General features: G+C 48.6%; 2 protein-coding genes across 2 annotated transcripts in view; one reads left to right on the top strand and one right to left on the bottom strand.

The window, feature by feature from the left end:
- Nucleotides 1-8,078, top strand: part of dnah5l (dynein, axonemal, heavy chain 5 like) — an 89,586-nt gene extending 81,508 nt beyond the window's left edge. The window contains exons 87-95 of the mRNA XM_075452492.1: nt 946-1,001; nt 1,116-1,237; nt 1,351-1,501; nt 4,472-4,671; nt 4,738-4,926; nt 5,832-5,964; nt 6,130-6,338; nt 6,413-6,634; nt 7,563-8,078. Of these exons, the coding sequence (XP_075308607.1) occupies nt 946-1,001; nt 1,116-1,237; nt 1,351-1,501; nt 4,472-4,671; nt 4,738-4,926; nt 5,832-5,964; nt 6,130-6,338; nt 6,413-6,634; nt 7,563-7,796 (1,516 nt within the window). The 3' untranslated portion in view covers nt 7,797-8,078. The remainder of the gene's footprint in view (nt 1-945; nt 1,002-1,115; nt 1,238-1,350; nt 1,502-4,471; nt 4,672-4,737; nt 4,927-5,831; nt 5,965-6,129; nt 6,339-6,412; nt 6,635-7,562) is intronic.
- A 3,537-nt stretch (nt 8,079-11,615) lies between these two features.
- Nucleotides 11,616-21,985, bottom strand: cavin4b (caveolae associated protein 4b). The gene is made up of 2 exons (XM_075452462.1): nt 21,130-21,985; nt 11,616-12,676 (listed from the first exon to the last, which is right to left on the bottom strand). Exons 1-2 carry the CDS (start codon nt 21,490-21,492, stop codon nt 12,125-12,127), a joined length of 915 nt encoding a protein of 304 aa, XP_075308577.1. The 5' UTR covers nt 21,493-21,985; the 3' UTR covers nt 11,616-12,124.
- Between the last annotated feature and the right edge of the window lie 142 nt (nt 21,986-22,127).

Below are 22,127 nucleotides of genomic sequence, written 5' to 3'. Positions count from 1 at the left end.
CTGTGGCATCCCCGGTTAAATCATGGTCTTACTCTCATACTGATGGATCACATGGGTTTTATTTGGATACTTTATTTTGAAACATGACTTTTTTTACAAATTCCTTGTCAACCATAGTTTAATGAAACAAAAATTATAAATATTAATGAATGACTGAAAAAACAATTAACCATTCCAATCATGAATGTCTCCTTTTTTTATCCTGTTTTAAGACTTTACCAGAATAATTATTTGTTGGCTCACATGAAATCACACGAAAACAGACGCACGTATAGCCCTGAACTAAACAAATGTAAATGTATTGTATTTATATAGCCCTTTACAAACAATCATTACAATGTACCAAAGTGGTTTACAGTAGGTAATAAATAAAGAGAAGAATAAGTAAAAACAAATTTTAATTAATTAATTAATTAATCAAAAGAAAAAAAAAAAAAATCACAGCTATTAGACTTTTATACAGTCTATGCTATTACACAACATTAACCATAATAATTAACATAAGAAATCAGAATTGCATTGTAGGCTAAAGAAATATTCCATCGCCCGATCAACAAGCGCTAACACTTAGCATCGCGCTAACACTTAGCATCGCTCTAACACTTAGCATTGCACTCACACTTAGCATCGCGCTAGCTAACATGTGCGTTATGCATTTCTAATCCCAGCAAAAGGTCAGCAAAATATTAAACACAAACCTTGTGCCTCTGTCACCCCCGGGTACTGAACATGTACAAAAGAACGGCAGATAGTCCAAAAGTTTTCTTTTACTGTTACTCCTCTAATTTCCCTTTTTTCTTTTTTTTGCCTTTTCCGTTCTGGTGAAATCCCTTCAAAATAAAATCCCGGTCATGTCACAAACCTAAAATAAACATGAACATAGAAATACAAATGGATTAACCAGTTTACCCTGATGTGTGTGTGTGTGTGTGTGTGTGTGAACAGATTCCCCATCACTTTCCTTCAGTCCTCCATCAAGTTCACCAACGAGCCTCCCGTCGGTAGGACCCATCTTCTGTATTCACTCTGTGAAACGTCCTCAGCCTCTAACTGTTCGCTGGTTACCTTGGTTTCATCACGGCTGAGTTTTAACCCCTTCTCCGTGTCTCTGTCAGGGATGAAAGCAGGTCTGAAGAGGACCTTCGGTGGCATCACTCAGGATCAGTTGGAGATCAGCAGCCTGCCTGAGTGGAAGCCGCTGCTGTACGCCGTGGCCTTCCTTCACACCACTGTGCAGGTGTCCAAATACAAAATGAAAGCCTTTAGACTTTAGAAACGGCCTGAGAACCGGTTGGTTCTCCCAGAAACTAATCTTCAGAGGTAAACCGTTATCTCCTCCTCTCCCCTCAGGAGCGGCGTAAGTTCGGTCCTCTCGGCTGGAACATCCCCTACGAGTTCAACCAGGCGGACTTCACCTCCAGCCTGCAGTTCGTCCAGAACCACCTGGACAACCTGGACGCCAAGAGAGGCGTGAACTGGAGCTGTCTGCGATACATGTTGGGTCAGAACTCTTTAAATCCGCTTTGCAACTGAGCCAGAACGAGTTCCATCCATCAGATTATTCAATGAGCAGGCGTGTTTAGAAGCATCTGAAGAAAGATGCAACCCTCCTCAGCTGTAGAATCTGTGAACCTCTCTGACGTTCAGGCACACAGAGCAGACCCATATATTCTGGAGTTATCCTAGAGAATACCCACCCCTAGAGAATACCCACCCCTAGAGAATACCCACCCGTTAGAGAATACCCACCCCTAGAGAATACCCACCTCTAGAGAATACCCACCTCTAGAGAATACCCACCCCTAGAGAATACCCACCCCTAGAGAATATCCACCCCTAGAGAATACCCACCTCTAGAGAATACCCACCTCTAGAGAATACCCACCCCTAGAGAATACCCACCCCCAGAGAATACCCACCTCTAGAGAATACCCACCTCTAGAGAATACCCACCCCTAGAGAATACCCACCTCTAGAGAATACCCACCCCTAGAGAATACCCACCTCCAGAGAATACCCACCTCTAGAGAATACCCACCCGTTAGAGAATACCCACCCCTAGAGAATATCCACCCCTAGAGAATACCCACCCCCAGAGAATACCCACCTCTAGAGAATACCCACCCCTAGAGAATACCCACCCCTAGAGAATACCCACCCCTAGAGAATACCCACCTCTAGAGAATACCCACCCCTAGAGAATACCCACCCCTAGAGAATACCCACCTCCAGAGAATACCCACCTCTAGAGAATACCCAAACCTCGAGAATACCCACCCCTAGAGAATACCCACCCGTTAGAGAATACCCACCCCTAGAGAATATCCACCCCTAGAGAATACCCACCTCTAGAGAATACCCACCCCTCGAGAATACCCACCCGTTAGAGAATATCCACCCCTAGATTATATCCACCCCTTGAGAATACCCACCCGTTAGAGAATATCCACCCCTAGAGAATACCCACCCTTTAGAGAATATCCACCCCTAGAGAATACCCACCCGTTAGAGAATATCCACCCCTAGAGAATATCCACCCCTAGAGAATACCCACCCCCAGAGAATACCCACCTCTAGAGAATACCCACCCCTCGAGAATACCCACCCCTAGAGAATACCCACTCCTAGAGAATACCCACCCGTTAGAGAATACCCACTCCTAGAGAATACCCACCCGTTAGAGAATACCCACTCCTAGAGAATACCCACCCGTTAGAGAATACCCACTCCTAGAGAATACCCACCCCAAGAGAATACCTACACCTAGAGAATACCCACCCGTTAGAGAATACCCACCCCCAGAGAATACCCACCTCTAGAGAATACCCACCCCTCGAGAATACCCACCCCTAGAGAATACCCACTCCTAGAGAATACCCACCCGTTAGAGAATACCCACTCCTAAAGAATACCCACCCCTAGAGAATACCCACCCCTGGAGAATACCCACCCATTAGAGAATACCCACTCCGAGAGAATACCCACCCCTAAAGAATACCCACCCGTTAGAGAATACCCACCCCTAGAGAATACCCACCCGTTAGAGAATACCCACCCGTAGAGAATACCCACCCGTTAGAGAATACCCACCCGTTAGAGAATACCCACCCCTAGAGAATACCCACCCGTTAGAGAATACCCACCCGTTAGAGAATACCCACCCGTTAGAGAATACCCACCCGTTAGAGAATACCCACTCCTAGAGAATACCCACTCCTAGAGAATACCCACCTCTAGAGAATACCCACCTCTAGAGAATACCCACTCCTAGAGAATACCCACCTCTAGAGAATACCCACCCCTAGAGAATACCCACTCCTAGAGAATACCCACCCGTTAGAGAATACCCACCCGTTAGAGAATACCCACCCGTTAGAGAATACCCACCCCTAGAGAATACCCACACGTTAGAGAATACCCACCCCTAGAGAATACCCACTCCTAGAGAATACCCACCTCTAGAGAATACCCACTCCTAGAGAATACCCACTCCTAGAGAATACCCACCTCTAGAGAATACCCACCCCTAGAGAATACCCACTCCTAGAGAATACCCACCCGTTAGAGAATACCCACCCGTTAGAGAATACCCACCCCTAAAGAATACCCACCCGTTAGAGAATACCCACCCCTAGAGAATACCCACCCGTTAGAGAATACCCACCCGTAGAGAATACCCACTCCTCGAGAATACCCATCTCTAGAGAATACCCACCTCTAGAGAATACCCACCCCTAGAGAATACCCACTCCTAGAGAATACCCACCCGTTAGAGAATACCCACCCGTTAGAGAATACCCACCTCTAGAGAATACCCACCCGTTAGAGAATACCCACCCCTAGAGAATACCCACACGTTAGAGAATACCCACCCCTAGAGAATACCCACTCCTAGAGAATACCCACCTCTAGAGAATACCCACCCCTAGAGAATACCCACCCATTAGAGAATACCCACTCGCTAGAGAATACCCACCCCTAGAGAATACCTACCCCTAGAGAATACCCACCCGTTAGAGAATACCCACCCCTAGAGAATACCCACCCATTAGAGAATACCCACTCGCTAGAGAATACCCACCCCTAGAGAATACCCACTCCTAGAGAATACCCACCTCTAGAGAATACCCACCCGTTAGAGAATACCCACCCCTAGAGAATACCCACCCATTAGAGAATACCCACTCGTTAGAGAATACCCACCCGTTAGAGAATACCCACCCCTAGAGAATACCCACCCGTTAGAGAATACCCACCCGTTAGAGAATACCCACCCCTAGAGAATACCCACCCGTTAGAGAATACCCACCCGTTAGAGAATACCTAGAGAGGGGCCTGATAACTGAAGGCTCTGCCTCCCAAACTGGCAGCTGGTTCCACAGAGAGGGGCCTGATAACTGAAGGCTCCTAACAGACCAGATGTTGAAGCAGGAAGTCCCGTGTTAGCTGTGTTTCTGTGTTTGGGATGCAGGTGAGGTCCAGTATGGCGGCCGGGTGACGGACGACTTGGACAAACGTCTCCTGAACACCTTCACGCGCGTCTGGTTCAGCGAGAACACCTTCAGCGAGGACTTCTGCTTCTATGAGGGCTACGGCGTCCCCACTAAGCCCCGGACCGTCCAGGACGTCCTGCGGCACATCGAGGCGCTGCCGCTGCTCGACTCCCCCGAGGTCTGACACGCATTTTAAAAGGGTCCCCAGACCAGCAGCCTCTTCCTAAACTCGGCCCGTCTGCAGGTGTTTGGGCTCCACCCCAACGCCGACATCACCTATCAGACCAACCTGGCCAACGAGACGTTCCGCACCATCACCAGCATCCAGCCGAAGGACGGCGGGGGCGGAGCCGGAGAGACCAGGGAGGCCGGCGTGCGGTGCCAGGCCGACGAGATGCTGCAGAAGCTGCCGCCTGACTACGTTCCGCATGAGGTGTGTGAACCACGGACAGATCAGAGAGTATTCAGTGTTAACAGAGTGTTCACCGGGTGGGTTTAGCTTCAGGGCCAAGTGAGCTGGGGCGGGGCCAATGGGAGCTGGGGCGGGGTCAATGTGAGCTGGGGCGGGGCCAATGTGAGCTGGGGCTGGGCCAATGGGAGCTGGGGCGGGGTCAATGTGAGCTGGGGCGGGGCCAATGTGAGCTGGCGCCCCAGCTGACTGAAAGCCATCGGCTGTGTTCGTAACCGCATACTACATACTACATACTCATCGATCAGACAGTATGCAGAGTGTTTACCCACAATGCATTGCGCTCTGCCCGAGCCAAAATCAGCCGGCCTGAAGCTGATTTCTCTTAAGCTCTAAACTCTGTAAACTTTAGCAACATTTGAAACATTTTCAGGAGAGAAAGTAGTTGTTTAGATCCCCAACGTGTTGAAAACCTGACAAAATACCGGCTGTTTACAATTTTGTTCCCACGAATTCGGCGCTACTAAAGCTAGCCGCAGTGAGCAACGCACTTCCTGTTATTTTCACAAAATAAAATACCCGTTGCCTTTTATCATAGGGAAAGCCATTACCATACAATTGGTGCTTTTGTTTTGAAAACAGGAAGTGAACCTACCCTCGTTGTAGCTAGCTTAAAACTGCTGTTTTGACAGGAAATGATGATCGGCGACGTCACGTTACGTTGCATCTTGGGTAGTTTGAGTATGAGTAGTAACCTCATGATGCATACCCAATATTTCGGAGAATCTAGTATGCATCCGGGAACTTCTCGCTTACTCAAACTCGCATACTAACTCAAAAAGTTAGTATGAGTAGTAGGAGAAGTATGCGGTTTCGAACACAGCCAAAGTCTCTCCGGCTCAACATTACTTCTGTGTGTGTTTTAAAAGGTGAAAGGTCAACTGCAGAAGATGGGTCCACTTCAGCCAATGAACATCTTCCTCCGACAGGAACTGGAGCGCATGCAGCGGGTCATCAGCAGCGTACGGAGCACGCTCACCGACCTGAAACTGGCCATCGACGGTCAGTCACACCGACAAACACACTCAGGATCACCTGCTGAGTGACCTCACAGTGACATCACAGGATCACCTCTGATAGTTCATCACATTTTAATCTTTAACATTCGTCAGGTTTTGGGTAAAAACTAAACTGAGCTTTTATTTTCCGTCCGTCTCCGTTCTGCAGGTTCCATCATCATGTCGGAGGACCTGCGGGACGCGCTGGACTGCGTGTTTGACGCCTGCGTCCCTCGCCTGTGGCTACGGCTCAGCTGGCCGGCGGCCACGCTGGGCTTCTGGTTCGGCGAGCTGCTGCAGAGGAACCAGCAACTCGGCGTCTGGATCGGCGCCGGCCGCCCGAATCAGTTCTGGCTCACCGGCTTCTTCAACCCGCAGGTTGGATCGGCGCTCTGGGAACACGCCGGCTCAGAAACGTCCTGGTTTTATTCACGTGGCGGTTTGTGTTTCAGGGTTTTCTGACCGCCGTGTGTCAGGAGACGACGCGCTCCAACCTGTCCGCCGGTTGGGCCTTGGACACCGTCGTCCTCAGCAACGATGTCACCAAGATGATGAGGGAGGACGTGTCAGCCCCGCCTCCTGAGCATGTGGGTGGGGCCTACATATACGGGCTCTTCCTGGATGGGGCGGGATGGGACCGACGTGGTGCCAAACTGGCTGAAGCCCCGCTCAAGGTCAGTGGCTGTGTTCCAAACCACATACTTCTCCTACTACTCCTACTAACTTTTTGAGTTAGTATGCGAGTTTGAGTAAGCGAGAAGTTCCCGGATGCATACGAGATTCTCCGAAATGGGTTACTACTCGTACTCAAACTACCCAAGATGCAACGTAACGTAAAGTCGCCGATCGCCATTTCCTGTCAAAACGGCAGTTTCAAGCTAGCTACAACGAGGGTAGGTTCACTTCCTGTTTTCAAAACAAAAGCACCAATTGTATGGTAATGGCTTTCCCTATGATAAAAGGCAACGGGTATTTTATTTTGTGAAAATAACCGGAAGTGCGTTAGCTCACTGCGGCTAGCTTTAGTAGCGCCGAATTCGTGGGAACAAAATTGTAAACAGCCGGTATTTTGTCAGGTTTTCAACACGTTGGGGATCTAAACGACTACTTTCTCACCTGAAAATGTTTCAAATGTTGCTAAAGTTTACAGAGTTTAGAGCTTAAGAGAAATCAGCTTCAGGCCGGCTGATTTCGGCTCGGGCAGGAGCGAAATGCATTGTGGGTAAACACTCTGCATACTGTCTGATCGATGAGTATGTAGTATGCAGTATGTAGTATGCAGTATGTAGAATGTAGTATGTAGTGTGCAGTATGTAGTAGGAAGTATGTAGTATGCGGTATGTAGTATGGAAGTATGTAGTATGGAAGTATGTAGTATGCAGTATGCAGTATGTAGTATGTAGTATGCAGTATGTAGAATGTAGTATGTAGTATGTAGTGTGCAGTATGTAGTAGGAAGTATGTAGTATGCGGTATGTAGTATGGAAGTATGTAGTATGGAAGTATGTAGTATGCGGTTTCGAACACAGCCATTTTGTTCTGTTTCTGTTCGGCTTTAAAAAAGATAAAGATGACACGTTCTAATCCCTCGTCCGTCCGCAGGTCCTCTTCACGCCGCTCCCGGTGGTGCACGTCTACGCCGTCAGCTCGGCCAACATGGCCGACAGTAAGCGTCAGCCCGGCGGCGGTGGCGCGGTTGGCCTGTACTCGTGTCCGGTCTACAGGAAGCCACGCCGCACCGACCTGAACTTCATCTTCTACCTGCAGCTGAGGAGCGCGCAGCCGGCGGAGCACTGGACGCTGCGGGGCGCCGCGCTGCTCTGCGACTGCACGTAGTCCGCCGGCTGCGTCACGTGGTCAACGTCTGCAGCTGCGCCACGTGGTCAACGTCTGCGTCACGTGGTCAACGTCTTTGATGCTTCAGGGTCAATAAAAGACTCGAATAGACTCCCCACTTTTCTTCTCAGTTCTCTGTTTTCCCACAGTTTGGTCTGCTCTGAATGAGACGTGTATTCTTCTACTTCTGCTTCTTTCTCTTCTTCTGGGGAATCTTCCCCAGATAACGCTTCTTCCTTCACCGCCCGTGTTGGAGGACTTTTCTGCAAGCTTCTTTAATGTGTGCACGTGTTTGAAAATACACGGTTTGAAACTCAGGAGTTGATTTTTATCTTATTTCCACAGTTTCATGTCTTTATTAAAGGAACATTTCCACACATCTCAGACGTTGTGTTCTTCAGGTTTTTCCAGCTCTGACTCTGACAGCATCAGAGCATTTACTGGCACTCTGAAGCCAGTCATGATAACCGTAGAATCGGTCATATAAACGGGCATAAACACAGTCTAAAAAAGCCCAAATGCACAGAGAAAGGAAAACCAACCGTAAGGAATCTACCCACAAAAATGAGCATCTCTGATAAAACTTCACTTGGATCTTTAAAACACATTTTTCATCAGCTCTTTGGGTTTAATCTCTAAAGTTCTGAGTGTCATTTTTATACAAATGTGAAGAATTGTGAATAGATCCAGAGAGACTAAGAGGAGAGGTTGTCCTGAAAGAAGAGCAGACGCACTCTGCGTACAGGAAGGATTGGAGTAAACTTTTATTTTTCCAACGTGACAAACACAGAATAAAGTTTAGTTTGATCAGCTGCAGCCATGCGCTCACTCACTCACTAAAGCTAAATAAATCCAAAGTTACCGTAGAAATAATCAGAAAGTTTAAACAACCTTTGCTTACAGACTAACACCAGCCGCACGCTTTCATTAGCAGAAATGATGGGATGTTTTGCCATCCACAGCTACAGTGTTACACAGGCTGCAGGAGCCATAGCCCCACCGCCCTGCAGGAACCAGTCAGCAGGAACCGGTCAGACTGTGGCTGCAAGAACCAGTCAGCAGGAACCGGTCAGACTGTGGCTGCAAGAACCAGTCAGCAGGAACCAGTCAGCAGGAACCGGTCAGACTGTGGCTGCAAGAACCAGTCAGCAGGAACCAGTCAGCAGGAACCAGTCAGCAGGAACCGGTCAGACTGTGGCTGCAGGAACCAGTCAGCAGGAACCAGTCTGACTGTGGCTGCAGGAACCAGTCAGCAGGAACCAGTCAGCAGGAACCGGTCAGCAGGAACCGGTCAGCAGGAACCGGTCAGACTGTGGCTTTAGGAACCAGTCAGCAGGAACCAGTCAGCAGGAACCGGTCAGACTGTGGCTGCAGGAACCAGTCAGCAGGAACCAGTCAGCAGGAACCGGTCAGACTGTGGCTGCAGGAACCAGTCAGCAGGAACCAGTCAGCAGGAACCAGTCAGCAGGAACCAGTCTGACTGTGGCTGCAGGAACCAGTCAGACTGTGGCTGCAGGAACCAGTCAGCAGGAACCAGTCAGCAGGAACCGGTCAGCAGGAACCGGTCAGACTGTGGCTTTAGGAACCAGTCAGCAGGAACCAGTCAGCAGGAACCGGTCAGACTGTGGCTGCAGGAACCAGTCTGACTGTGGCTGCAGGAACCAGTCAGCAGGAACCGGTCAGACTGTGGCTGCAGGAACCAGTCAGACTGTGGCTGCAGGAACCAGTCAGCAGGAACCAGTCAGCAGGAACCGGTCAGACTGTGGCTGCAGGAACCGGTCAGCAGGAACCAGTCAGCAGGAACCGGTCATACTGTGGCTGCAGGAACCAGTCAGCAGGAACCAGTCAGCAGGAACCGGTCATACTGTGGCTGCAGGAACCGGTCAGCAGGAACCAGTCAGACTGTGGCTGCAGGAACCAGTCAGACTGTGACTGCAGGAACCAGTCAGCAGGAACCAGTCTGACTGTGGCTTTAGGAACCAGTCAGCAGGAACCGGTCAGACTGTGGCTGCAGGAACCAGTCAGCAGGAACCGGTCAGACTGTGGCTGCAGGAACCAGTCAGACTGTGGCTGCAGGAACCAGTCAGCAGGAACCGGTCAGACTGTGGCTGCAGGAACCAGTCAGCAGGAACCAGTCGGACTGTGGCTGCAGGAACCGGTCAGCAGGAACCGGTCAGACTGTGGCTGCAGGAACCAGTCAGACTGTGGCTGCAGGAACCAGTCAGCAGGAACCAGTCAGACTGTGGCTGCAGGAACCAGTCAGCAGGAACCAGTCGGACTGTGGCTGCAGGAACCGGTCAGCAGGAACCAGTCAGACTGTGGCTGCAGGAACCAGTCAGACTGTGACTGCAGGAACCAGTCAGCAGGAACCAGTCAGACTGTGACTGCAGGAACCAGTCAGCAGGAACCGGTCAGACTGTGGCTGCAGGAACCAGTCAGCAGGAACCAGTCGGACTGTGGCTGCAGGAACCGGTTAGCAGGAACCAGTCTGACTGTGGTTGCAGGAACCAGTCTGACTGTGACTGCAGGAACCAGTCAGCAGGAACCAGTCTGACTGTGACTGCAGGAACCAGTCAGACTGTGACTGCAGGAACCGGTCAGCAGGAACCAGTCTGACTGTGACTGCAGGAACCAGTCAGACTGTGACAGCAGGAACCAGTCAGCAGGAACCAGGAACCAGTCAGACTGTGGTTGCAGGAACCAGTCAGCAGGAACCAGGAACCAGTCAGACTGTGGTTGCAGTTTCACCTGCAGGAACCAGTCAGACTGTGGTTGCAGGAACCAGTCAGCAGGAACCAGTCAGACTGTGGCTGCAGGAACCAGTCAGACTGTGGTTGCAGTTTCACCTGCAGGAACCAGTCAGACTGTGGTTGCAGGAACCAGTCAGCAGGAACCAGTCGGACTGTGGCTGCAGGAACTACAGATTTTAGGCGCTTCCCTCCCGATCCCGACCCTACCAGGACGGCATTGTACCCCCATCATGCTCGTGGTTAGGCTACTTTTTTTAAGTGTTCGGAGCTTTTACCTACACCTTAAGCCCTGCAGCAGGAACCGTTTGGAAACGTAGCATTCAAATCATTCATGTCCGCTTCATCGAGCGGAGACGCAGCACAACACGAGCTGGAGAGTTGGAGCAGTGGATCGGCACTTTTCATGCTCGGTACAACCCTGAAGGAAGTCTGAATGCAGGTGAAGCCTCACTGCTGTCTGTGGCCACAGCTCAGACCTGTAGCAGCCAGTCAGGAGGCTCATTAGCCCAGTTTTCCACCTGGAAGTACCTGGAACTTTAGGCCCAAATGCAGCTTTAGTAGCACATTGAGCAGCTAGCTATACGTCAAACAGAAAAGCAATGTTATGCTCAAATTTACAGCTGTGTGGTAAGATAAGGAGTTAAGGACGAGTGGAAGTGGCAAGATCTTTTAGTGACGTCCCTCTGGCCGAATCTGAATGCCCTGAAAACTTTTTTTTTATCTTTCTTATCTAATTCATCAATATTTAGATATTTCTGAGCTAATAAATTATAGTTTTCTCAAATCCTGGAGTATTTAACCAATTTCTGGGCAATAAACAAGAAACAAAAATACTTAATAATAATTAACTTTTATTAGTATGAATAAAATGGAGCTTAACGTTTGTTTCTATGTCTTCGTAACGCAGATTTTTTTTGGGCAGCGATCGGTAAACAGTCCAAAAAACTAGAGGCCGATTCTCGGGTCCTGTGTCCTTGAGCTGATCCCGAACTGCAGTTGTGACAAATTATTCTGCTTTTGGTCCTGGTGGAGACTAACTGTTAGCCCTCAGAAAGCCTCAGAAAGCCCTCAGAAAGCCTCAGAACCCACCAGGAGCTCTGCAGGAACAAAGCATCCCATTCTCCCAACACAAAGTCCAGTTTATTTAACAGAACCTCCTTTTTTCTACACGTTTCAGAACCACCCCATACATAAACTCGTGTCCATCTACATAACATTTCAAGCTCATCAACATGCAAACAGGTGGACAGCAGCAGGGCCTTAAGAGAAGCTTTGTGGAGCAGTTGAACTCTGTCATTAGTTTCCAAAGTCAGCAAATCAAAAAAATGACCGTTTACACTACGAATCTGGTGATAACTGTGTTAGATTCCTGAGATCAGTGGAATCTCTGTTGGACTGTGGCCTTGGTGTTCAGTCAGAGCTGCTCGGTGTCCGGCCTGTTCTCTGCTCACTTCCTCCAACTTCTACAAATGTTTTTTCTTTATCGATGCAGTTCTGCTCGTTGGCAGAAACCCCAGAAACTCTCCTCGCTCTGCGTGCTTTTCTCACGTCCAAAGAAAACGGCCCGGGTCCGGTGGCTTATGACAGCTGCTTCATGTCGTACATCGGCACCTCGGACTCCTCCGCCTTGGCCTCGTCGTCGGCCGCCTTGGCGGCCTGCGGGCTGCCCTTGTGGCCCTTGGGAGGCGGGACGGGCGCGGCCCCCTCGGAGGCCCCCTCGGCTCCTTCCTGGCCCTCCGCCACAGTCCTCTCCTTCTTCAGGTTGAGCTTCGCAGGGACGCTCTTGGTGATGGTCTCCTTCAGCCTCTCCCCGGACTGACGGATCTTCTCGCGTCTCTCTGCCGTCACAATGCGCTCGCCCAGTTTGTTGACCTTGGTGCCCAGGTTCTCGCGGGTCTTGCTCATGTTCTCCTTGGAGAAGGTTGCTTTGAAGCTTTCGATGCGACTCAGGCCGGTCTTCTTGGTGCGGCCTGCGGATGAGGAATCCGCCTCCTCCACCACCATATACTCTTCGTCCGACTCTGGAGGCAGGTCGAACTTGTCGGGCTCCACCTCGGGCTTAGCTGCGGCGGCGCCGCTGGACTCCACGGGCTCGTTGCCTGGGGTGACGGCTTTCACCTCCTGGTCGCCCTGCAGGAGAGCAAAGGACAGAGTGTGAACTGTGGTCCAAACGCCTTTTAAAAGTCTGACATTCGGGTTTAAATCTGGACAAAGTTTGATGTCATGTTGGGTTTAAATCTGGACAAAGTTTGATGTGATGTCGGGTTTAAATCTGAACAAAGTGTGACAGTGATGTCGGGTTTAAGTCTGAACAAAGTTTGATGTGATGTCGGGTTTAAATCTGAACAAAGTGTGACAGTGATGTCGGGTTTAAGTCTGAACAAAGTTTGATGTGATGTCGGGTTTAAATCTGAACAAAGTGTGACAGTGATGTCGGGTTTAAATCTGAACAAAGTGTGACAGTGATGTCGGGTTTAAGTCTGAACAAAGTTTGATGTGATGTCGGGTTTAAATCTGAACAAAGTGTGACAGTGATGTCGGGTTTAAATCTGAACAAAGTGTGACAGTGATGTTGGGTTTAAATCTGGACAAAGTGTGACAGTGATGTCGGGTTTAAGTCTGGACAAAGTGTGACAGTGATGTCGGGTTTAAATCTGGACAAAGTTTGATGTGATGTCGGGTTTAAGTCTGGACAAAGTGTGACAGTGATGTCGGGTTTATATCAGGACAAAGTTTGATGTGATGTCGGGTTTAAATCTGGACAAAGTTTGATGTGATGTCGGGTTTAAATCTGGACAAAGTTTGATGTGATGTCGGGTTTAAATCTGGACAAAGTGTGACAGTGATGTCGGGTTTAAGTCTGGACAAAGTTTGATGTGATGTCGGGTTTAAGTCTGGACAAAGTTTGATGTGATGTCGGGTTTAAGTCTGAAAAAAGTTTAATGTGATGTCCGGTTTAAGTCTGGACAAAGTTTGATGTGATGTCAGGTTTAAATCTGGACAAAGTTTAATGTGATGTACGGTTTAAGTCTGGACAAAGCTTGATGTGATGTCGGGTTTAAGTCTGGACAAAGTTTGATGTGATGTCGGGTTTAAGTCTGGACAAAGTTTGATGTGATGTCGGGTTTAAATCTGGACAATGTGTGACAGTGATGTCCGGTTTAAGTCTGGACAAAGTTTAATGTGATGTCGGGTTTAAGTCTGAAAAAAGTTTGATGGGATGTCGGGTTTAAGTCTGGACAAAGTTTGATGGGATGTCGGGTTTAAATCTGGACAAAGTTTGATGTGATGTCGGGTTTAAATCTGGACAAAGCTTGATGTGATGTCGGGTATAAGTCTGGACAAAGTGTGACAGTGATGTCCGGTTTAAGTCTGGACAAAGTTTAATGGGATGTCGGGTTTAAGTCTGAACAAAGTGTGACAGTGATGTCCGGTTTAAGTCTGGACAAAGTGTGACAGTGATGTCCGGTTTAAGTCTGGACAAAGTTTAATGTGATGTCCGGTTTAAGTCTGGACAAAGTTTGATGTGATGTCGGGTTTAAATCTGGACAAAGTTTAATGTGATGTCGGGTTTAAATCTGGACAAAGCTTGATGTGATGTCGGGTATAAGTCTGCGGTTAAAGTGCGTCAGGCAGGCCTGAGCAGTTAGTGTGCGGGCCTGGATCCTGCCTCCATAAATAAACTGCAGCACCTGTTGCTGCAGGAAGCTAAACATATCAGCGAGCAGCAGCGTGCACACGGAGCCGAGCTGGATCGCTTTCAGCTCCGGGCTGCATCATGGCGTGCATCTGTCCCTGAGATCAGGTGACACTGAAACTGAGGTGCAAACGGACTCTGATCCAGGGTTTAACCACCCTCAGCTGCCCACACTGACCACCGATGCTGGGCCTCCATTTGAGCCTCTGGTTTGAAACGACCCAACAGGAAAGAACAGCTCGGGCTGATGTTCTAACTGTTCTGGGTCATAAATGTGCTGCAGACCTTCTGAACTCCCCCTGAACCGTGGAAACAAAGCCACCTTCTTCCCGTCTGCCACCTCAGGAACATGAAGTATTTAGTTTTTTTCAGCCCAGCATGAGTTAAACTCTCTTCCATGGCTAATAGCAGCATCAGGAGCTTTGATTACACGCATCATGGGCGCGATATGACACCCGATAGGGAGGCTGACATTTCCAGAGCTGTGACAGGAGGCATCACTGTCATACCTGTCACACAGCAGGAGCATGCAGTTTAGAATAAAACTAGATGTTGTGATCAGGGCCGAGGGTCACAGGTCACCTGACCCAGCTGACCCCACAGCTTCAGCGCTTCTCCACCAGCCGAACTCAAACCTGCAGGCAGCGGCCTGTCGGCAGCTCACAGGACCATCGGACCAGGCTTACCAGGGGATGAGCAGACAGCTATATTAGGAGATGGTGGCTGTTCAGACTCAGAATAACCCGGTCTGTCGGCGCTCAGCTGGCACGCACACTTACAGTACAGACTCTGAGAGCTCAGCACATGCTGCACGGTGGAGCTCTGACGGGTTTTCATGTGATTTCCACGTCTTGTGACGGAGCATCGGAGGGATGTTCGATGCTTTGGTGTGTGCACATACGAACGGGTGGGCTGATAAAGCTTCCACAGCAGCAGCTGTGATGCTCAAACGTTAGAATCCAAACCACAACTAAAAACCTTCTGGTCCAAGATAAGACGAGGGGGCAGCTCAGGTCTGATCCAGCGGCCCACTGGAACCTCGACTGTCTCTGCAGCTAACGAGCAAAACGAGGCCAGAATTTTCCCAAATGATATTATGTCCATGTGACATTATTGTGGTCATTAACTCGTGTTTCCCTGTTCCAACAGATGTCCTTTGAATGGTGTTACAGTGTTTGTTGTCCCCTCTTTTCTGTCTTCTCAAACCCCAGCTGGTGGAGGCGGATGGCCACCCTTCCTGAGTCTGGTTCTGGTTCTGGTTCTGCCAGAGGTTTCTTCCTGTTCAAAGGGAGTTGTTCCTCTCCACAGTCGCCTCAGGCCCGCTCAGGACGGGAGATTGGACCGAAGACAAGTTTCAGTGCAATCTGTTGGTTTCCTTAGCTAGGAAACTGTTTTTGAATTGGCTCTATATGAATGAATTGGATTATTTTGTAAATAATTATGATTACAATGAATTGAATTCCAATTGGCTTGAATTGGACTTTATTATTTAAGTGCCTTGAGATGACATTTGTTGCACTGAAATGGCCCCTACAGCCTCCTCTGGCTTCTTCTGGAGCAGCAGAGTGAGGCTGTGGAGCTCGGGTGAGGCGCTGGATACCTGTGAGAGAACCTCACGTTCCATCTGCCGTGAGCAGAACTCCCTCTGAGCCACGCTGCAGTGGACATGCACCGATGCAGAGAGCAGAAATCTTTGCAGCCTGACGTCCAGCAGCCAATCACGGTGCAGGATTCTGTGACCTCACAGAGGTCAGGAAGCTGGCTGACATGTTGACCCGGAGCTGCTGAGGTTTGAGCTGAGCATCTCAGTCACACCTCCAACACACCTTAAAGACCCAAACATTCAGCCCCCCGAAGCACTAAATAATCCTTTGGATTTGAGTCCGAGTGAGAGGTCTCCCTCTGAGCTCTGCTCTGCAGAGTAACCTTTCAGCGGGCTAAAATAACCAGGCCAAAGAGGTGTTGGCAGCTGCTAACTGTGAAGGCCAAAGAGGTAAACTGAAGCCGTGCATGCCAGCGTGCGTGTTGTTGCTATTTCAACCTCAGAGACATTTATCCCCCCGGCACTCATTTTAAAAAACCCTCAGATGTGGGTAAACAAAATGTAGAAACTAAAAGTTCAGCTCAGAGACGAACAAAGACTCTCAGAGTCTTTAACAAACAGGCCGAACACCTTTCTGACCGATAAATCTGCTGCTGACGGAGCCTGAAGCGGAGAATCGTGCAGCAAATTCAACCAGGAGAGCTTTTTCTGCTCCGTTCTGTGTTGGCGGGATGTGAACCCAACTATCTCTGGCACCCATTCCACCAGCAGCCCTGCTTAGCCCTGAGTTCAGAGGCGGTTCTGCTAAATCTGCTGCAGAACGGCCCTGCTGGTCCGAATGATTCTCACTTGGTCTGAGTTCGGTCATCAGACAGGATCATGCTTTAGGATGCAGCACCATCTCCACATCTTATCACCACCTTACAAACTGCAGAGGCTCCATGAGGCAGTAGAGAAGCTCAGCCTCCCTGAACCCATTCTTACTTGGTAAATAACCAGCCTGAACCTGCTCTTACCTGGTAAATAACCACCCTGAACTTGTTCTTACCTGGTAAATAACCACCCTGAACTTGTTCTTACCTGGTAAATAACCAGCCTGAACCTGCTCTTACCCTTAAATGACCACCCTGAACTTGTTCTTACCTGGTAAATAACCACCCTGAACTTGTTCTTACCTAGTAAATAACCAGCCTGAACCTGCTCTTACCTGGTAAATAACCACCCTGAACTTGTTCTTACCTAGTAAATAACCACCCTGAACTTGTTCTTACCCTTAAATGACCACCCTGAACTTGTTCTTACCTAGTAAATAACCACCCTGAACTTGTTCTTACCTAGTAAATAACCACCCTGAACTTGTTCTTACCCTTAAATGACCACCCTGAACTTGTTCTTACCTGGTAAATAACCACCCTGAACTTGTTCTTACCCTTAAATGACCACCCTGAACTTGTTCTTACCTAGTAAATAACCACCCTGAACTTGTTCTTACCTAGTAAATAACCAGCCTGAACCTGCTCTTACCTGGTAAATAACCACCCTGAACTTGTTCTTACCTAGTAAATAACCACCCTGAACTTGTTCTTACCTGGTAAATGACCACCCTGAACTTGCTCTTACCCTTAAATAACCACCCTGAACTTGCTCTTACCCTTAAATAACCACCCTGAACTTGTTCTTACCCTTAAATGACCACCCTGAACTTGCTCTTACCTGTTAAATGACCACCCTGAAATTGCTCTTACCCTTAAATGACCACCCTGAACTTGTTCTTACCTAGTAAATGACCACCCTGAACTTGTTCTTACCCTTAAATAACCACCCTGAACTTGTTCTTACCTGTTAAATGACCACCCTGAAATTGCTCTTACCCTTAAATGACCACCCTGAACTTGTTCTTACCTAGTAAATGACCACCCTGAACTTGTTCTTACCCTTAAATGACCACCCTGAACTTGTTCTTACCTAGTAAATGACCACCCTGAACCCGTTCTTACCCTTAAATGACCACCCTGAACTTGTTCTTACCTAGTAAATGACCACCCTGAACCCGTTCTTACTTGGTAAATGACCACCCTGAACTTGCTCTTACCTGGTAAATAACCACCCTGAACTTGTTCTTACCTGGTAAATAACCACCCTGAACTTGTTCTTACTTGGTAAATAACCACCCTGAACTTGTTCTTACCTGGTAAATAACCACCCTGAACTTGTTCTTACCTGGTAAATAACCACCCTGAACTTGTTCTTACTTGGTAAATAACCACCCTGAACTTGTTCTTACCTGGTAAATAACCACCCTGAACTTGTTCTTACTTGGTAAATAACCACCCTGAACTTGTTCTTACCTGGTAAATAACCACCCTGAACTTGTTCTTACCTGGTAAATAACCACCCTGAACTTGTTCTTACTTGGTAAATAACCACCCTGAACTTGCTCTTACCCTTAAATGGCCACCCTGAACTTGTTCTTACCTGGTAAATGACCACCCTGAACTTGTTCTTACCTGGTAAATGACCACCCTGAACTTGCTCTTACCTGGTAAATGACCACCCTGAACTTGTTCTTACCTGGTAAATGACCACCCTGAACCCGTTCTTACTTGGTAAATGACCACCCTGAACTTGTTCTTACCTGGTAAATGACCACCCTGAACCCGTTCTTACTTGGTAAATAACCACCCTGAACTTGTTCTTACCTGGTAAATGACCACCCTGAACCCGTTCTTACTTGGTAAATAACCACCCTGAACTTGCTCTTACCCTTAAATGACCACCCTGAACTTGTTCTTACCCTTAAATGACCACCCTGAACTTGTTCTTACCTGGTAAATAACCACCCTGAACTTGCTCTTACCTGGTAAATGACCACCCTGAACCCGGTCTTACTTGGTAAATGACCACCCTGAACCCGTTCTTACTTGGTAAATGACCACCCTGAACTTGCGCTTACCTGGTAAATGACCACCCTGAACTTGCGCTTACCTGGTAAATGACCACCCTGAACTTGCTCTTACCTGGTAAATGACCACCCTGAACTTGCTCTTACCTGGTAAATGACCACCCTGAACTTGCTCTTACCTGGTAAATGACCACCCTGAACTTGCTCTTACCTGGTAAATGACCACCCTGAACTTGCTCTTACCTGGTAAATGACCACCCTGAACTTGCTCTTACTTGGTAAATGACCACCCTGAACCCGGTCTTACTTGGTAAATGACCACCCTGAACCCGTTCTTACTTGGTAAATGACCACCCTGAACTTGCGCTTACCTGGTAAATGACCACCCTGAACTTGCTCTTACCTGGTAAATGACCACCCTGAACTTGCGCTTACCTGGTAAATGACCACCCTGAACTTGCGCTTACCTGGTAAATGACCACCCTGAACTTGCGCTTACCTGGTAAATGACCACCCTGAACTTGCTCTTACCTAGTAAATGACCACCCTGAACTTGTTCTTACCCTTAAATAACCACCCTGAACTTGTTCTTACCCTTAAATGACCACCCTGAAATTGCTCTTACCCTTAAATGACCACCCTGAACTTGTTCTTACCTAGTAAATGACCACCCTGAACTTGTTCTTACCCTTAAATAACCACCCTGAACTTGTTCTTACCTGTTAAATGACCACCCTGAAATTGCTCTTACCCTTAAATGACCACCCTGAACTTGTTCTTACCTAGTAAATGACCACCCTGAACTTGTTCTTACCCTTAAATGACCACCCTGAACTTGTTCTTACCTAGTAAATGACCACCCTGAACCCGTTCTTACCCTTAAATGACCACCCTGAACTTGTTCTTACCTAGTAAATGACCACCCTGAACCCGTTCTTACTTGGTAAATGACCACCCTGAACTTGCTCTTACCTGGTAAATAACCACCCTGAACTTGTTCTTACCTGGTAAATAACCACCCTGAACTTGTTCTTACTTGGTAAATAACCACCCTGAACTTGTTCTTACCTGGTAAATAACCACCCTGAACTTGTTCTTACCTGGTAAATAACCACCCTGAACTTGTTCTTACTTGGTAAATAACCACCCTGAACTTGTTCTTACCTGGTAAATAACCACCCTGAACTTGTTCTTACTTGGTAAATAACCACCCTGAACTTGTTCTTACCTGGTAAATAACCACCCTGAACTTGTTCTTACTTGGTAAATAACCACCCTGAACTTGCTCTTACCCTTAAATGGCCACCCTGAACTTGTTCTTACCTGGTAAATGACCACCCTGAACTTGTTCTTACCTGGTAAATGACCACCCTGAACTTGCTCTTACCTGGTAAATGACCACCCTGAACTTGTTCTTACCTGGTAAATGACCACCCTGAACCCGTTCTTACTTGGTAAATAACCACCCTGAACTTGTTCTTACCTGGTAAATGACCACCCTGAACTTGCTCTTACCCTTAAATGACCACCCTGAACTTGTTCTTACCCTTAAATGACCACCCTGAACTTGTTCTTACCTGGTAAATAACCACCCTGAACTTGCTCTTACCTGGTAAATGACCACCCTGAACCCGGTCTTACTTGGTAAATGACCACCCTGAACCCGTTCTTACTTGGTAAATGACCACCCTGAACTTGCGCTTACCTGGTAAATGACCACCCTGAACTTGCGCTTACCTGGTAAATGACCACCCTGAACTTGCTCTTACCTGGTAAATGACCACCCTGAACTTGCTCTTACCTGGTAAATGACCACCCTGAACTTGCTCTTACCTGGTAAATGACCACCCTGAACTTGCTCTTACCTGGTAAATGACCACCCTGAACTTGCTCTTACCTGGTAAATGACCACCCTGAACTTGCTCTTACTTGGTAAATGACCACCCTGAACCCGGTCTTACTTGGTAAATGACCACCCTGAACCCGTTCTTACTTGGTAAATGACCACCCTGAACTTGCGCTTACCTGGTAAATGACCACCCTGAACTTGCTCTTACCTGGTAAATGACCACCCTGAACTTGCGCTTACCTGGTAAATGACCACCCTGAACTTGCGCTTACCTGGTAAATGACCACCCTGAACTTGCGCTTACCTGGTAAATGACCACCCTGAACTTGCTCTTACCTGGTAAATGACCACCCTGAACTTGCTCTTACCTGGTAAATGACCACCCTGAACTTGCTCTTACCTGGTAAATGACCACCCTGAACTTGCTCTTACCTGGTAAATGACCACCCTGAACTTGCTCTTACTTGGTAAATGACCACCCTGAACCCGGTCTTACTTGGTAAATGACCACCCTGAACCCGTTCTTACTTGGTAAATGACCACCCTGAACTTGCGCTTACCTGGTAAATGACCACCCTGAACTTGCTCTTACCTGGTAAATGACCACCCTAAACTTGTTCTTGGCCAGCAGGTCCCCCTGGGTGGCCTCCACCTTCTTCACCCTCAGGTTCTGGTTCTCCACGCGCACCCGGACGTCTTTGACGTGGCGGCTGACCTTGCGCGTCTTCTCCAGCAGCCGGTCCACCGTGGAGTTGGTGTTGGCATGGTCGCTGGTGAGCTTGACCACATCAGCCTGGATGGTTTTCACCGTGCTCTCCAGCTCCTGCTGGCGCTCCTCCATGCGCTGCTGCGTGGTCTGGACGCTCTCCATGAGGCCGGCCACGCGCTCCAGCAGCGCCATGATGCTGCCCGCATCGTCCCCCCCACCGGCCGGCATGCCAGCTTTATCTGCCATGTCTGCTTGTTGGCTCGTCTCTCCGTGGCCTGGTCGCCCCCTCACTTTGAATCCAGCGATCCAAATGAAAAATCCAACAGGATCTGCTGCAGTTGGTTCTGTTTTCTCCAAATATCGAAGATCACATGTGGGTTGAAGGTTGGGGATCCAGAGGAAAAAGACGGAGTCAAACAGAAGCACCCCTCTACGACTGGAGGTTGACCCGAAATCCGTTCGGACCAACTGACAGACTCCACCCTGTTGGACGAGGGAGGGAGGGGGGGTGGAGGAGCTAAAAAGAGACGAGGTAAAAAACAGAAGGAGCGCCGGGAGGATCGGTGAACTTTAACAGCATCTAGTCAGCGTTGTAAAGAGATGGCAGCCAGCGAGGGTCTGCTGCTCATGCTGGTATGAAGCATGAATGCGCGGCTCCAGAAACACCGACCTGCTCACCAAGAGCTTTAAAATGGAAAGCATGTGATGGATGAAGGGTGTCATGGACCCCAGCGTCTCCCTGTGCTCTGCTGCTATAAATACAGCCGAGGTAAAGTGACTCCCCATGCTTCTTTGGGACATGAGGGTATTAAAAGAAGTGGAAACCCCCTCCCATCTATTCCTCCGTCACCCATCAATCAACCACCAACTTTTCACTTTGT

Source organism: Odontesthes bonariensis, chromosome 20 (genome assembly GCF_027942865.1).
Source record: "Odontesthes bonariensis isolate fOdoBon6 chromosome 20, fOdoBon6.hap1, whole genome shotgun sequence".
NCBI classification, from domain to species: Eukaryota; Metazoa; Chordata; class Actinopteri; order Atheriniformes; family Atherinopsidae; genus Odontesthes; species Odontesthes bonariensis.
Note: the sequence above shows the minus strand (reverse complement) of the source record. Positions and strands in the feature narration are given on the sequence as shown.